The following is a 16,893-nucleotide window of genomic DNA, read 5'->3' on the forward strand; positions in this document are numbered from 1 at the left end:
CCTGACCCCACAGGACACAGGATTAGAGGACTTGCCCTGCAGGGGGCCGGTTCTGCCTTGCCTGGACACGAGGGGCTGTGCCCTTTCTCAAGAGGCAGAAGCAAGCAGTAGTGGGCCCCCCCTTCCTGTCCACCCAGAAGCTCTATGCGCATGAGGATGGCTTGCAACCTTCTTAGGGGCCTCCTGCCACTCAGGGCAGTATCCTGGGAAAGAATCCTGGTGTGGGGGAAGCAAGCAGAGGGGAACACTCAGGAGTCATCCCAGAGAGAGGAGATAGAAGTGGTTTGCTCTGACCGTCCCTGTTGGAAGGAAAGATGAAGGTAGCTGAGGTGGACAAAGAGGAGAGCAGGCAGGCAGAAGGCCAGCCGGCCTTGCTTCCAGGGTAGCACGGTGGGATGGTCTCCACCCCAAGCTGTCTGCTTCTCCGAGCTTTGTGTGGGGTATGTCATCACCTTCCCGGCTTTCCTCCCTTCCTGGTCTTGTAGGAAGCCCAGGCCAGCTTCAGAGCACTAAACAAGACCCAAGATGGCAGGACTGTTTACTCGGCTCTGGTTGGAGGCTCCACCCATCACATCGACAGTGGGAGGAGCTGCCCAGCCTCCAGGTCAGGACAGCCTCGAAGGGGAAAGGGAGTGAAATGCATCCAAGACCTAGGAAAGAGCACAGCCAGTCCACTGCTTATCTCCTGAGTGAGGCTAAGTCCCCCTTGTGAGGTTTCAGGAGGCCTGGTTCATCAAGGGCCCTGCCTGGCCAGGGCCTGCAAGGCCTGGTCTGTCGGTGCCCAGCTCTGGGCAGAAAAGATGGCAAAGGGAATAGGCTGGGATGGCTCCGAACTCCTTTCAGAAAGTCAAACAGGAACCACCCACACGTAATTTACACAGCTTTTCTCTTGAGTCAACAGCCTGTGACCAAGCACAGCATGGCACCTGTGCCTCACAGCCCCTAATGCTGGGCTCCTACCCAGTAGCCTGCTCCTATAGCACCTTGCAACTATAGGACCCCACTTCTACACTGGCCTTCCCCCAGCTCCTCCCCTCCCTCTGCACAGAAGATCTCTTTGAAATAACCCTCCCCCACCCCCAAGCATTTCTTACCTGGCCCTGATGTCCCTGAGCCCCTCCCTCTGCCTCTAACCAGCCTTGCAGTCTGACAGTGACCAGACAGTGCTTATGCCTACGCTGGCGTTAGCACATGGCAGCCACGGGACTGCCTGGGGGCTAGCAGGCCAGATCCGCGGGGAAGAAGCCGTGGAGAATGGTCATGCCCCCTGCCCAGAACAAGTGGTTCTTTGGCATGAAGGACAGATAAGACAGACGTGGGCAGATTTCTGTCCCACTTATGAGGTCACTTAGAACAGGTATTTGGAGTCACAAGATGACTCCAGCTGAACCCAGTTGGCTTCTTCTTCTTCTTTGGCGGGGACCCAAGAGACCCTGGCAGGTGTTTAGGGTCCGAGGAGGGTCAGCCCTGCCCTCCTTCCACACCCACCTGTTCTGCCACACACCTCAAAGCGGAGCACTGGCCGGGTGGGCAGTGAAGAAATAGGTTTCTGAGCAAGTCTCCCCACTAGCTTTACTCCTCAGTCAGGCTTTGGCCCCTCTGGAGCCCGGTGGCCGCTGGGATGGGCCCTTGGTGGGCTCTGTGGCTGATAGTCACCCTCCCCCAAATCCTGGAGGGTCAGACTCCAACCACGCCTCGAGGCTTTTCTGAGATGACAAGCTTCGAAAGCAAGCAGGTACAGGGCTTTCAAAGAGAAGAAACAGGGTGCAGCTGCTGGGGTCCTGGCTTGTGGGGGGAGGGGTGTGCCCAGGCCTGTGGGCACTGCACAGGGAAGTCATGGCAGGACTTGAACCCAGAGTCCCCGCATGAGCCCGTGACTCCAGCAGAAAAGGGCCTACCTGTGCCTGCCTGTGCTTTCTGTATTTGCATTGATTGTGGAGACAAACAGAGGCTTGGGAAGTCCACCCCCCACCTGCCGGATTAAAGGCAGATTCGGGGTTCTGCAGTGTCCTTGCTGCAGACTTGGCTGCAGCTGCCTCCTGAGGAGGGGTCCCAGGTGCCCCGGGGGCTGCCCGGGAGAGGGTGGGAAGGGGCTGGCTGTGCCCATCCCCAGCCATGCAGTTTCAGGGGGAGTGGTTTGTCCTCGGTCTGGCGGGCAACACCTACAAGAGAGAGCACCGGGCCTTGCTGAACCCCTTCATCACACTGTTCCAGCTGAAAAACAACAGTCAGTTTCAGGTGACCAACTCCATGACTCGGTAAGTGAAGTGTCTCTGCTGTCCAAGCAGACAAGGAGGGACCCGGGGCTGCGTTCCAGGAGCCGGGCATGGCCCAGCCACACCGTGGGCTGAGGAACCACACCTAGAGGCCTTATTTAGCACAGTCTGCTAAACAACGGTTGCTAAAGCCCAATCCAGCTAATACGCCGCCCCCCAACCTATGGAAGCTTAAGTTGGAGGCAGAAGGCCAGCGGGCTTTAGTCAGGGACCCATTTCTCAGTCCCTGTCTTGGTTCTGTTACCCTGACCTCCTGGGCAAGTTTTTGTCTTCCCAGTCTTAACAGTGGCAGACAGCTCCAACTTGAAGCCTGGTTTTGGCCCTCTCTGGAGCCCCTTGGCTTGGGAACCAGAAAAGGCAAACCACTGATACCCAGAAACCTCCTCCCCCTCACCCCACCCCCCAACAGGGTTTCTCTGTGCAGCCTTGGCTGTCCTGACCTCGCTTTGTAGACCAGGATGGCCTTGAACTCACAGAGATCCACCTGGCTTTGCCTCTGCCTCCCGAGTGCTGGGATCGCAGGCATGTGCTGCAGCATCTGGCCAAAACACTTTCTTTTTGACATGGCAAGTCCCTGTAGAGTTGAGGACCTGTGCTGGGGAGAGCAGGAATCCCTCGCACGGCGCTGGGCCAGGTTCCGAGGAAGGTCACAGAGGTGCTGAACGAACAGACCCCAGAGATGAAGCCTGGGGGGACGGGGGAGGGCTCCAGTGCTCTGCATCCTTCTGGGGCTTTAGTCCCCTCCAAATGAATGGCTGAACGTGTTATGGTCCACCAGGGTGGGCCTGGCTGGCTCCCTTAGCCTTCTGCCCCAACCCTGCCTCTGCCCATCCACCCCACAGGGGCAAGCGCTGCAACACTTGGTCCTATACCCTGACCCCAACTACCAAGCCAGGGAAGTTCACCGTGGACAACGGAGGTGAGAATGACAGGAGGAGGAGGAGGAGGAGGGCCACAGTTGCCTTGGGAACCTGACTTGTGTGTCCCCTAGGGCCAGGGCCTGGGGCAGACAAAGAAGACATGCAGGTCATAGATACGGACTATACCAAGTTCGCCCTGGTGCTGTCCCTCAGACAGACGAGCAGCCAGACCGTCACCAGGGTCAGCCTTCTGGGTAAGCCCTTGCTTCCTTGGGTCCTGGGCAGAACCCTGGTCAGGGTGGTGCTTTCCTGGCTTTGGGACAGCTTGGGGACTAATACCTCACCATCGCCAAGTGCTGAGAGCCATGCTGTGCTCCTCTGGCCACAGGTAGAAGCTGGAGGCTTCCACATAAGATAATAGACAAGCTCATCTGCCTAACCAGAACACAAAACCTCACAAAGAATAACTTCATTTTCCCTGATGTGACCGGTAATGGGGCAGGCAGTGGATGGTGGGGAAAGGGGTGGGCTCTGGAAGGCAGAGGATGATGGGAAAAGGGGTGGGGCTGCAGGCAGTGGATGTTGGGAAAAGGGGCGGGGCGGGGATCCCTGAGCAATGGTGGCATCTCTCCTGGCCTTCACCAGTCCCACAGCCACTCTCCAGGCCTGCCCTGCAGAGCCTCACGGGACGTGTATGGGGCTTCAGTGCTGAGCCCTGTCTTGTCTCCTCCTATGGATGGTGTCAGGACCCCCACCCTGTCCAAAGACATTCCCCGTTACGCCCCTCCTGCACATACCTGTCCAGGCACATTTGAACACTCAAGCATGTGCCCACAAACATGTAGACGGGCATGTGCTTGCACACACACACCTGCTCGCACGTGCATACATTCCGCTCACACCCTTGTCGTTTCTAGATAGGGCCTTGCTGTGTTTCTCTTGCTGCCGTCTCCTGGGTGCTGGTATTTTAGGCCTGTGCCGCCACACCTGGGTCACGTCTCACACACCATGCACATGTGATCACATACGTGTTTGCACTAACTGTAACGCTCATCGCGCCACACCACTGGATCTGCCACAGGTCTAGGGTCCTGTGGGGACAGGCAGTGCTATGCAGGGGCCTCTGGAGGAGCCCAGACGGGTGCCAGAGATGCACTCTGAGGGGCATGTCTCCCAGCTCTTTCCCTGCAGCCATGCCCGGTCTCCTATCTGCCTTTTGTGCCCCCTACGTCTCCCCATTGCTCTTTCCTTGCCCACCATCCCAACACTGTCTGTCCGCTCCGTTAGACTGGCTGCCTGATCCACATGTCTGCTGAAGAATGAAACGGTTCCGGCCAGTAGAGCCCCACTTTCAACACAAATAAACACGTTGCCTATAACTTCATTATGTGACCATGGCAACCGTGGGGGGGGGGTTGAGAGACAAGAACACAAGCCCCTGATCCTACGGGGCTGTGATGATCGTCTTCTGAGCACCCCTAAACTGGGCCCTCAACCCCCACAACAAGACTCCACACCTCCCCTGACTCCCAGCTCTGTGAGATCACGAGCCACACCTGTGCCTAGCCGAGCTCTGGGGCCCCACATGCTCGTAGATGGTAAGTGGGTGTACACCGGTGATAGAGGACCTTACAGCACTGGGCTCCAGATGGCAGACAGGGACAGTCAGAGCCCCAGAGCAGGCAGAAGCCTTGATGCTGATGCCCCAGGCTGGAAAAGGAGCAAGGGCAAGTCTTCCTGTGGGATGAGTAGAGGCACAGAGAGTACAGTGTAATGGGCTCAGAATCTAAGCAACCCAGCTCCAGATGCACACCTGCAAGGAGCTTGTCAGCACAATGTTCACATTGCCCAGTCCACAACAGCAGCCTATGGCTTGGCCCCATCCATACCTAAACCCATCTCAGTCCCAATAAACAGGCAGAGTAGCTCATGGCCCAGAGCCACCACCGAGATGACGTCATAGTCTTTGGCCTTGACAGGGCACAAGTAGCACACAGAGATAGCCCACCAGGCTTACACTTCACCCTCCTAGAAATACTCTACTGCCTCGAGAGGATGGTGCAGGGATTGCGGGAGTGCTCAGAATCGCTCTGATAGTAGGACCTTCCCCATACCGCGGCCAGTGGTGTGTGTCCTCACCTGTTGAGCAAGTTGTGCAGAAACCAAGCCCACTCTGGAACAGGGCTCGGGGCATGGTAAGTATAGACCTGCAGCCTTTCCTGATGACAGCAGTAAGACCAGCCCCATTCCAGTCTCAGGGGTACCATCTGTAGAGGCCTGGGACACAATTCACCTCCGAATCAAACGACAAGGGAGGCCTGGACTCTTTTAGCCTGAATTGTGTCCCAGATGTATCCAAGATGGCGGCTCTCATGGAGAAAGTGACAGGTACAAGCCAGGCGCCGGTGGCGCACACTTGGAATCCCAGCATTTGTGAGGCAGAGGCAGGCGGATCTCTTACTATGACCAGACTGATGATTGGTTGGCTGAATCACGCATACATAGATGCATGCGTGGCTGGAGGATGGAAGATGTAGGATTGGATGAACTGGGGTGTCAGATGAGGTAGGGAGGAGAAAGTGAGCTGAGGGCTGTCACTCATCACCCTTCCCTCCTCTCTGTGGATGCCACGTGATTATCTGCCGCCAGTTCCTGCTGCTGAGGTAAACTTTTCCTCTCCTAAATTGCTCCTTGTCAGGCATTTTGTCACAGAGAAGAGAAAGCACTAGCACAGGCCCACCAAACAACAGAGCAGGCTCAGCCCCATTGCTTCTTTTAAAAACTGAAACAAAGCTGGGCGTGGTGGCGCAGGGCTTTAATCCCAGCACTCGGAAGGCAGAGGCAGGTGGATCACTGTGAGTTCGAGGCCAGCCTGGTCTACAAAGTGAGTTCAGGACAGCCGTGACTACATAGGGAAACCCTGTCTTGAAAAACCAAAAGAAAGAAAGAAAAAATAAAAGAGCTCAGGACCTCTGGAAGAGCAGACAGTGCTCTTAACCACTGAGCCATCTCTCCAGCCCTGACCTCTAATATGTATGGCATTCCTGTAATATATTTTATTTTATAAAAAATTACATAAAACTGTTTTATTTCACTGTCTAAATAAACAGAATATCAGTTTTAATCTGTAAAGAAATCCTTGAGGAGCTGGGCATGGTGGCGCATGCCTTTAATCCCAGATCTTGGGAGGTAGAGGCAGGTGGACCTCTGTGAGTTCGAGGCCAGCCTGGTCTACAAAGCAAGTCCAGGACAGTCAAGGCTACACAGAGAAGCCCTGTCTCGAAAAAAAAAATATCTGAAATAGTTATCATTTCTAATAAGTGTGTAATTATAGAGTCAGTCTTTCCAGAAATCAAGGCAGAAGCCCATTGGAATCCTTAATAAATGTCAATTGTATGATATACATACCTTAATTTTCCAAACTCTGCAAAATGAAACACATCCATCTGTCAAATTTCATTTCTTTGATTACCTTTAGTGTTACTTCCAGCAGGTAATGGAGTTTGATTATACAAAGAACAAGTAGGACAATTTATTTATTTATTTATTTATTTTGTTTTTTAAGACAGGGTTTCTCTGTGTAGCCTTGGCTGTCCTGGACTCGCTTTGTAGACCAGGCTGGCCTCGAACTCACAGCGATCCGCCTGCCTCTGCCTCCCGAGTGCTGGGATTAAAGGCATGCGCCACCACGCCCGGCTAAGTAGGACAATTTTTTTTAAAAAATTATGTATACGGTGCTCTGCCTGCATATGACCCTGCAGGCCAGAAGAGGGCATCCGATCACATTATAGATGGCTGTGAGCCACCATATGGTTGCTGGGAATTGAACTCAGGATCTTTGGAAGAGCTGTCAGTGCTCTTAACCTCTGAGCCATCTCTCCAGCCCCGTGGACAATTTTTTACAATCTCATTGGCTCGTCACCAGATTATAGAATTTTTTCTTTCTTTCTTTTTTTTTTTTTAGAATTTTTTCTTTAAACCTCTACTATTTACATGATTATGTTTATGAAGAGTTGAAGCTTCTAATACATTCCCTAGTAATAATGGTATGCCAAATATAGCTGGGCTTTCTCCGAGCCATGAGCAGTATAAATAGTGACCGAGAATTTTTGATATTTTAAAGATTAGGTATTTTATTTGTTTGTTTGTTTTGTTTGGTTTGGTTTGGTTTGGTTTTTCGAGACAGGGTCTCTCTGTGTAGCCTTGGCTGTCCTGGACTCACTCTGTAGACCAGGCTGGCCTCGACCTCACAGCGATCCACCTGTCTCTGCCTCCCGAGTGCTGGGATTAAAGGCGTGCGCCACCACGCCCGGCTAAGATTAGGTATTTTAGCTTGGTCGGTTTCCCAGGTGCTCTAATCTTATTCCACCTATCTGGCCATGACCACCGCATAGCTCTACCTTTCTCTACTCCACGGCATTTCATCCTGTTCCCTCCGTGTCCGTCTCCCAATCTTTCCTTCTCCCAGCATCCTTCTCTCTGCCCAGAAGTTCTGCCCCCACTTCCTACCCAGCTATTGGCTGTCAGCTCTTTATTCCTGCCAATAGGCAAGGGAAGGAGGATGAATATTTACAAAAGTAAGACCCGTGGTGGACCATAGAAGTAACAACACCAAGACCCGGCTAGTGCTTAGCTCTCTGTCACTTTCACACAATGTACCCCAGCAGCAGATGATATATATTTTGGGGGTGAGAGAACTCAGAGCTCTGGGTCTGGGCCTGGGTGGTAGCTGAGCTGGTCGGTACACTGGCTGTCCCTTGTCCCCACCACCAGAGCAAGCTCTCCAGCACTGTTCCAGCTAGGCCACCCAATACTGCTCTTGGCTGGAGGCAGGTTCAGCTCTCGTGCTCTCATGGCGTCAGGGCTGGTTAGCCTACACCCAGGCCTCCAGAGCGAGCCCCACCGTACTGCCCTATCAAAGGCCCAGTCTCTCAAGTCCTGCAGCCCGCGTGGAGCTAAGCCAGCTCTCTTGCTGTCATACCCTCTGGGCTGGCTCATCTGCCTTCGCCATCAAGGCCAGCGCATCTCCCTCCCAAAGTGCTACAGCCAATGAGGGGGCAGGGCTAGCTCTGCCACACTCCACACTGAGCCTCTACGGCTGCCTCACCCACGCCCCATCTACTAGGACCAGCTCTGCTGTGCTGCCTGAGCGAGGTGCAGGCTCCACTCTCCTGAGTGCTGCCGTCAATAAGAGGTGGGGGCCAGCAGCCAGTGGGGGGCGGGGCCAGCTCTGCACAGCCCCTGGACCTCCACATGGTCTCCTAGCAACTGTTCTCTACTGGTGATATGACTCATTGACAGCAACGGTCTCCAGTTCCGTCTCTCTTCGTCAAGCTGCTCCATTTTTTTGTCTCTCCCACCTGACCACCACATACTTGCACATGGTGGTGGCTCCCGCTGCAGGCTGGCCACGCAGCTGGCAGGCCCCCGGGGGACATCCTCTGTCCATGCTTCGTAACATGGCAGCAAACGGTGTCTAACCGCCCGCCTGCGGGTGGCGTGTCAGTCTGCAGGTCCCTGTCTGTCTTCCTCCTCCTGTGCTGCACTGTGTGGTTGGCGGGCAAGGCTCTGTGCGTCTAAGTCCTGCCTGCGCTGTGGGGCGAAAGGCAGATCTGTGGGCGTCTTTCCCCGACAACACCGTGTAGCATTTCAGAACGCAGGTCTCGCTTTGTCTCCCTCCTCCCGTGCTGTGCTGCCTGGATTTGATTTGATTTGATTTTCATGTGTCCTACCTAGGACTGATTAAACAAGCAGAATGAGTTAATTGGCGATGAAGCTATAATTTATAAATGCAGTTTATTAGAAGCGGCGCTGGAGGAGGAAGGGAAGGAGAGGGTAACGAGGTGTGGGAAAGAGAAGGGGGCGAGAGAGACCCTGACACCAAAATGTCTGGTTTATATAGTGACAGGTCTCTGGGAGAGGGGAAGCCCTGTCCCTAGTGTCTGGGAGAGGGGAAGCCCTGCCCCTAGGTAGAGGGCAGAGCTTGCCAGCCACGCCCTGCAGCAGGACCTAGCATCAGGCATAAAACAGTTCTGGCTCCTAAGCTAGGCATTAAGCTAGGATGAACAAAGGACTGCCATCTGCTCTGCCCCTGATAAAAGAACACCACTAAAGGCAAGTGTGGTGGCGCACGCCTTTAATCCCAGCACTTAGCAGGCAGAGGCAGGTGGATCTCTGTGAGTCCGATGCCAGCCTGGTCTACAAAGTGAGTCCAGGACCCTGTCTCTAAAAACCCAAATAAGTAAATAAATAAATAAATAAATAAAAAGAACACTACCACTAACAAGATGTCGCTTTGCTCATTGCCAAGGGGCTTGGTCTCCTTAGCTATGAAGCAAGCCTTCCCTGTGGACGTCAGGAAACCCCCGCTGCTAAGGTCGATGTCTGGCCCCACAGGGAAGGCCTGAGCTGAGGCAAAATAACTGGCGCCCTTTGTCAGCTGGGCCCTCTCTTCTCTGTCTGATCTGGGGACCCCACATCCCACAAGGTGAAGGTAAGGAGTAGCCCTTAGGGAAATGACAGGTTCAACTCCCTTTCTCCCAGTTCTCCCAGCAAGCACCTGGGATTTCTGGAATCACACACACACACACACACACACACACACACACACACACACACACACACATAAATAAAGTATCTCAGTAGTTCAGCCCTCTAGCCAATGATTTCCAGCCCACCCTGGAAATCTCCATGACACACACACACACACACACACACACACACACACACACACACACACACACACGCAAAGTTCAGCCAGTCCTGGGTCATTCCATCCTGCTCACAGCCCTCCAAGTCCCTGCCCCACCCCTCCCCCCAATTTGTCCTCGCAATGGGGGAGGGGAGGGCAGGGAGACCCACAGTAGGAAAGGGAGTTTGACCATCCTGTGTCGGGTGTCAGACGATTCACCCATGTGTCAATGTCAAGGGGTTCTAACTCAGCCGTGATCACCATTGCCTGATCCAGCTGGAGCTGGGATGCAGTGGCGGAGGGGGCTGAGTCCCGACATAAGTGCGCATGGCCAGGGCTGGAGAGATGGCTCAGTGGATAAGAGCCCTGTCTGCTCTTCCAAAGGTCCTGAGTTCAACTCCCAGCAACCACATGGTGGCTCACAACCACCTATACTGAGATCTGGTGCCTTGTACTGACCTGCACACTAACATGCAGGCAGAACACTGTATAAATAAATAAATAAATCTTTTAAAAAATAAAAAATAAAATAAAACTCCCAGCTTCTTAAAAAAAAAAAAAAAGAGCGGCATGGCCTCTGTTGAGCTCCTCCATGCCTGTGTGACCTGACAGAGAACCCCCCTTTGCCGATACACGTCCTTGAAGCTGCGGTGAGGTTGTGTTTTCCACAGTGGAAACCAAGACACCGGGACCTCCTCCAACACTAACAGAACGTCTGATCCTCAAAACACCTGACACCAGTAGAGTACCACTTGCATGTGGTTTTCACACTTCCTTTTATGGGAATGATGAGGGAAACACCCTCCAAAAGAGATAGACCTCACCATGATTTGACAGGGGGAAAGGGCTGCTTACAGGAATATGCTATGCACCACAGAACTGTTCCAAAAACATTAAGGCCCACAGTGCGGGAGCCCTAGGAAGGGTCTCATGTCCTGGCAGCCCATCCCAGTCCTCTTTGGAATGTTTGCTTTGAAAACACAACCCTTCTGTGTAAACTGTCTCTAAAGGATGCGCATCTCCACAAACAGGTGGCCTCGCCCTTGGCCATATGCTGGACAAAGCCCAGCAGAAAAGACCGCAGGGAGGCCAAAGGGGGAAATGGCGGGGCTCAGACACCGTAAGGACAGTAATCTGCAGAAGTACAGAGTAACCGGCCAACTTCTGGAAAAAAAAATTCTGATGAGATACATGGGATGGAAGAGAGGAAGGGTGCTCCCAGCAACAGGCTGTCACTGAGGGCCACAGACTGGCACTGTGTGTGTGTGTGTGTGTGTGTGTGTGTGTGTGTGTGTGTGTGTGTGTGTTGCACGTTTGTCTCAGCCTGGAACCTTTAACTCTGAAAAGAGGCAGTGATCCCTCTCACAGCTGGAGGTTCCTGCTGTGACTTGTACGCCCAGCTGCCCAGCTGACTCCACACCAGCGTGCAGGAGGCAGTGCACAGGGCTGGGTCCGGCTGGAGGCCACAGCAGCTGCTCAGCCTCCCGTCTCTGTAACCTTTATTTTATGTTCCTCTCAAACTCAGTTCCAGTCAGCATTTTGGAGACGTGGGGAGCGGCAGGTCAGCCTCTCAGTTAGTTCCACGTGTCCTCGGCTCTGGCTGGAGCTTCAGGGGCACTTTGCTTCTTTTCTTTTCTTTTTCTTTTTTCTTTTTTGGTTTTTCAAGACAGGGTCTCTCTGTGTAGCCTTGGCTGTCCTAGACTCACTTTGTAGACCAGGCTGGCCTCGAACTCACAGAGATCTGCCTGCCTCTGCCTCCCAAATGCTGGGATTAAAGGTGTGCGCCACTACACCTGGATTCTTTTTTTTTTTAAACAATTTATTTATTATTATGTATCCAGTGTTCTGCCTGCATGTACTCCTGTACACCAGAAGAGGGCACAAGATCTCATTATAGATGGTTGTGAGCCACTGTGTGGTTGCTGGGAATTGAACTCAGGACCTTTAGAAGAGCAGCCAGTGCTCATAACCTCTGAGCCATCTCTCCAGCCCTACACCTGGATTCTTTTCTTTTTTACTGATGCTGAAATTGGAAGCAACGAACTTGGGTCTCACACGTGCTAGGCACATGCTCGATACAGAGCTACCCTTTAACCCTCACAAGGTCATAAAGACTTTACCTTCAGTGACCTTAACTTTGAGTTGTCGGTGTCTCCTGACCCCCAGGGACCCCCCCCCACCCCCAATTGTACAGTGAGCATGCTCTCATGTTCTGAAGCAGAAACCCCACGTCCTCTTGGCAATCAGAAATGAGTCCCTCTCGCCAAGACAGTGCCCACCTTTTCTGCTAGTCATCTCAGTGGTATGAAAACCCCCAAACCGTCAGATGGGGAGGGGTCTTAACATTCTTGTGTACTGAGGGGAATAGAGCCGAAAGCTAGCCGACAGGACAGGAAACAAACTCTCATGATTGGGTGATTGAGTGGGAGGCCTTTCCATGCCAGTTAGCCCCCCCATACTTAGAATCCAGCAGTGGGGAGACAGCATTTGACCATACCCTTGCTCTTACCACAGAGCAGCCAGGCTTCAGGTCGCCGCTGTCAGGGAGCTGCCTGCACATCTTCCAGGGCAGCGTCTAGCAGGATGGGAATGTCACAACGGGAGCCTGCCGCACTTGTCTGTGAGGTCTTGGGCGACAGGAGATGCAGGCGTGGAGTCTCCCGAGGAGGCCTCCTTGAGCACGAGTGTTGGCTGGTTACCCTAGCCTGCTTCATTCTCCCTTCAGGGCCCTCCACACCCTTTCTAGTGCTGGATATGGGGGGGACCCAGGAAAAGTAGAGGCCTCCCAATACGGAGGGGGCCATGTCTGTGAGACGCTAGAAGGACACTTCCGGGGTGCTTTCCCTTGCAGAAGTGAGTGTGCGGGGTTAGAATGCACAAGCGTTATGGGGGGGTGTCAGTGTGCAGGAGCTGGGGTGTGTCAGATGGTAATCAGTGATCTGAATGCAGGGGCTAGTGTGGGGGGCCGGCATGGGTCAGTGTTGGGGTTGGAAACTTTTTAGTCTCATCTGGGAGCCTCAGCTAGATGCGGGGTGGGAATCGGCCTTGGGCGTTGCTCCCCAAGTGAGGGTGGTCTCCTTCCGGGTTCTGTTTCTAGACCCTGTATCATTCATAGCTGCCTGGCTCTGCCTGGACATCAAACCCAGGCCTCAGGCCTTGCCAGGTGGCCGGATAGATCTCTTTACTTTGGCCTGTGGGCAGCCGCTCCCATGACCACCTGGGCCTGCTGGGCCTGGATCAACCTGCTGGGCTTCAGAGCTGAGCCTGCAGTTTGCTGGAAGGGAAATGGGGTCATCTGGACAAGGAGGACCAGGCCCGTGAGCGGCCTCTCCCATTGCCACCTGGGCCTGCTGGGCTCTAAGGCTGAACCCGCAGTTTCCTGGAGGTGGATGTGAGTAGCTAGCCAGGGGACTGGGTGTGTGGAAGACCTGACCCACGCCACAGGGTGGCTCTCTCTGGAGACCCTTCTGGTTATCCCTCCTGGCCTCCCTTCTTGGTCCTAAGACCTCCAGGTCTTTTTTTGTTTTTTGTTTTTTGTTTTTGAGACAGGGTCTCACTTTGTAGACCAGGCTGGCCTCGAACTCACAGCGATCCGCCTGCCTCTGCCTCCCGAGTGCTGGGATTAAAGGCATGCACCACCACTCCCGGCTCCTGCAGGTTTTACAGCTCCCGTTTCTCTAAGGGAAACTGCTTTTCCTGGTCCTGTCCCCACTGCGTTCCTTTTAGAGTTATTTCGTGTTTCTCACACCATGAAGCTCCCTGGAGACACCCACAGGATCAGGACACATGTGTTGTTGGCAAGATCTAGGGTCCCTCTGCTCTTCTTGGTCCAGAGGGAAGGATAAAAAGATGTAACCTGTGTGTGTGTGTGTGGGGGGGTGCTCCTGGAGAGATGGCTCAGTGGTTAAGAGCACTGACGGCTCTTCCAGAGGTTCTGAGTTCAATTCCCAGCGACCACATGGTGGCTTGCAACCATCTATAATGTGATCTGATGCATACTGTATACATAATAAATAAATCTTTTTAAAAAATCTCAAAAAAAAAAGATGTAACCTGTGGGGCGCAGTGGCCAACACCTTTAATCCCAGCACTTGGGAGGCAGAGGCAGGCGGATCACTGTGAGTTCAAGGCCAGCCTGGTCTACAAAGCATGTCTAGGACAGCCAAGGCTATACAAAGGAACCCCGTCTCAGCAAACAAACAAACAAAAACCATGCAACCGCCTCACTCCCCAGGCCTCTGGTTAGCCTAGACACACCCACCATGCTTAAAAGTGGGTGACTTGGGGGTCTAGTCCTGGCCCTTCAGTCTGGAATGGAAGCCAGTGGCAGAAGTATGGAGGTCCCTGACTTCAGCTAATGACAGAGACAGCCCTCCCTCACCGCGCCCCCCCCAGGCTAGGCAGGAGCCCTTCACCCCTCAGCAGGAGTCAGATAAGTGACCATCCGGGGAGCTGAAAGTTTGGCTGGAGGATTGGGCAGAGAGGGAGCTGAGGCTGAGGTACAGAAGGACGTGGGGGCGGGCTGGCTGGCAAGGAGGGCTGGAGGGAGGGAGAAGATTGACCAGATGAGCCCACCCTCTGGATGGGAAACTGGGGGGGGGGGGGTTTAGACAACACCAGCAGCAGCCCTCACATCTCCTTGAGGAAAAAAAATCAAGTCTCTCCCTGTCCCTTGGGTCCCTCCTCAGCTCCTGGGTAGGACTAGAGCCTACCCTGGAGTTATCTGGAAGGTGGGTATAGAGAGACAGGTCCCGGTCCCCTGGCATGCCTGGTCATTGGAGGACTATTATTAGACAGCGTGCTTGATCAGCTTGACTAAGGGCTTGCCTGTGGTCAGGGAGGAATTGCTTTGCTCCGGTGCTACCCCACCCTGGTCACTGTTGTGGTCTGAAGGAGCTGCACCCCAGATGGCTTGAGGCTAAGACTAATCCTGAACTAGCTGGGAACAGGACTGCAGGGTCGGAGCCTGGCCTGGGGAAACCAGGGCTCAGCTGGCGTCAAGCCTGGTGGGCATGGAGGATGGCCTGGCGGAGGGCACTGACCTAGATATCCCCCAGGCTGAATAGCGCCAGGTCTGAGTACCTGTGGTTGTCACCACCATGACTGAAACTGTACTGCTCTAACAGCTACTCCAAGGCACTGCCCACTGCCTGCTACTTGCCAGGTGGGGGCGCCAGAGATGTGCAGGCTGCCACGGGGCCTGAGATCCCACACTAGGTCTGGGCCTCAGGAAAAGCCTGAGAGACTCTCATAGAGATGGAGATCCCCCCCTCCCCCATGACAGACCCACAGGAGGCCACTCAGACCTGGGACCTGGGACCTGGAAGAGGCAGTGGGTCACATGACCATCATGGCACAGCATCCTTGTGGCCACGAGAAGACCTGAGCTGGGCAGTACTGGGGGGCTGACTTTAGGTTGCACAGGGAGTCCCCGGGACCCAGGGCCAGAACCTGCCCAAAGAGCCAAATGGGTATAGTTCCAAAGTACAGTGTGCCAGAGTGATTCATACTTACAGCCCCTTGGCTGGGAGGGGACTCTTCATGGGTCTTCTATATTACTGGTGTTCATGCCAACTGTGGGGCTCTGAAGGAGCCCCACTTTGCTTCAAGTTTCTGGCCTCTCAAAATCCTGAGCTGGGGACGGCGGCACTGGGCTATTTGGGGAGATGGTGTGGCTGCAACAGTGGCTGCCTTGCCTGGCAGTGGTGGTGCACGCCTTTAATCCCAGCAGTCGGAATGCAGAGGCAGGCGGATCTCTGTGAGTTCGAGGCCAGCCTGGTCTACAAAGTGAGTTCAGGACAGCCAAGGCTATACAGAGAGACCCTGTCTCAAACAACAAAAACAAAAACAAAGCAACAAAACAAAACAAAACAACAACCACCAAAAACCAGTGGCTGCTTTTGGGAGAGAGAGCAGAAGGAGGTAACCAGGTGGTATCCCCACGTCAGGCTATGCTCATTTTTTAAAAAAAGATTTATTTATTTATTATGTATACAGCATTCTGCCTGCGGGCCAGAAGAGATGGTTGTGAACCACCATGTGGTTTCTGGGAATTGAACTCATGACCTTTGGAAGAGCAGTCAGTGCTCTTAACCTCTGAGCCATCTCTCCAGCCCCAGGCCATACTCTTTTATTCTGTTTGCAACTAGCTGTGGCCACCTGGACAGTGAGGCTCACATCCTTCAGGAGAGGCTCAGAGAGGTGGTCCCTTGCTATGATGTGGGCGCTCAGCATGGGCCTGGCTCAGCGTCAGATGGGAGATCCCCACGCTGTGACAACTTTGCCTAAGTTTCTACGGTAGAGAGAAATCTCCATCTGATCTGAGTACACTCTTGGCTGCCGTTTCGTTCCTGTGGTTTTGGATGAACCTCAGACCTGACTGTGCCTCTCCACTTCTCCACACTGGGTTTCCCAGGAGTGAAGCAAGCTTTGGGAGGTCTTCAGAGACCTGTGCTTGACGGTTCCTGGTAGCTTTTCGTGTGATAGCACCAAACTGAAGTACTACCCATGTACACCAACTGATGAAAGGTCATCAACTGTGGACGACCCGTAGCGGTAGATGCCTCGAAACACTGGCATTTCAGTGCAATGAATTGAGTGAGAGCAAACCCCAACACTCACTACCTAGTCCAGGCTGGCCTTGAACTCACAGAGATCCACCTGCCTCTGCCCCCTGATGGAGAACTCTTTGTGGAAGGTCAGACACATGTCTTAGGGTTTTATTGCTGTGAAGAGACACCCCATGACCACAGCAGCTCTTATAAAGGAAAGCACTTGGTGCTGGTTTACAGCTCAGAGGCTTAGTCCACTGTCAGCATGGTGGGAGCATGGCGGCCTGCAGGCAGACATGGTGCTGGAGAGGGAGCTGAGAGCTCTGCATCCGGATCCACAGGCAGCAGGAAGAGTGACCCTGGACCTGACTTGAGCTTCTGAGACCTCATCGCCCACCCCCTGTGACACACAGCCTCCAAGAAGGCCACACCTACTCCAATAAGGCCACTCCTCCAATAATGCCACTCCCTTTGCGTCTGTGGGGCCATTTTTTCTTTCCCTTTTTCTTTTCTTT

General features: G+C 53.7%; 1 protein-coding gene and 1 long non-coding RNA gene across 2 annotated transcripts; one reads left to right on the top strand and one right to left on the bottom strand.

Moving 5' to 3' along the window:
- Window positions 1-1,349: 1,349 nt before the first annotated feature.
- LCN12 (lipocalin 12) lies at window positions 1,350-4,502 on the top strand. Its single transcript, XM_084799819.1, has 6 exons — window positions 1,350-1,735; window positions 2,122-2,258; window positions 3,119-3,195; window positions 3,268-3,390; window positions 3,525-3,626; window positions 4,424-4,502. The coding sequence occupies exons 1-6, from the start codon at window positions 1,622-1,624 to the stop codon at window positions 4,450-4,452; spliced, it is 582 nt and encodes a 193-aa protein (XP_084655945.1). The 5' UTR covers window positions 1,350-1,621; the 3' UTR covers window positions 4,453-4,502.
- On the bottom strand, window positions 2,116-3,597 carry LOC311607777. Its single transcript, XR_014782740.1, has 3 exons — window positions 3,481-3,597; window positions 2,751-2,962; window positions 2,116-2,162 (listed from the first exon to the last, which is right to left on the bottom strand). It is a non-coding gene; the product is annotated as an uncharacterized lncRNA (long non-coding RNA).
- Window positions 4,503-16,893: the final 12,391 nt, after the last annotated feature.

The sequence above is a fragment of the Acomys minous genome (assembly GCF_964271855.1).
Source record: "Acomys minous genome assembly, chromosome: 10".
In the NCBI taxonomy this organism is placed as follows: Eukaryota; Metazoa; Chordata; class Mammalia; order Rodentia; family Muridae; genus Acomys; species Acomys minous.

What these genes read in the sequence shown, in the direction of transcription:
- LCN12 (XM_084799819.1), top strand. Translation starts at nt 1,622, where the DNA reads ATGGGCCCTTGGTGGGCTCTGTGGCTGATAGTCACCCTCCCCCAAATC. An exon ending in CAAGCTTCGAAAGCAAGCAG is followed by an intron (nt 1,736 to 2,121) that starts GTACAGGGCTTT and finishes CCAGCCATGCAG; the next exon opens with TTTCAGGGGGAGTGGTTTGT. An exon ending in GTTCACCGTGGACAACGGAG is followed by an intron (nt 3,196 to 3,267) that starts GTGAGAATGACA and finishes TGTGTCCCCTAG; the next exon opens with GGCCAGGGCCTGGGGCAGAC.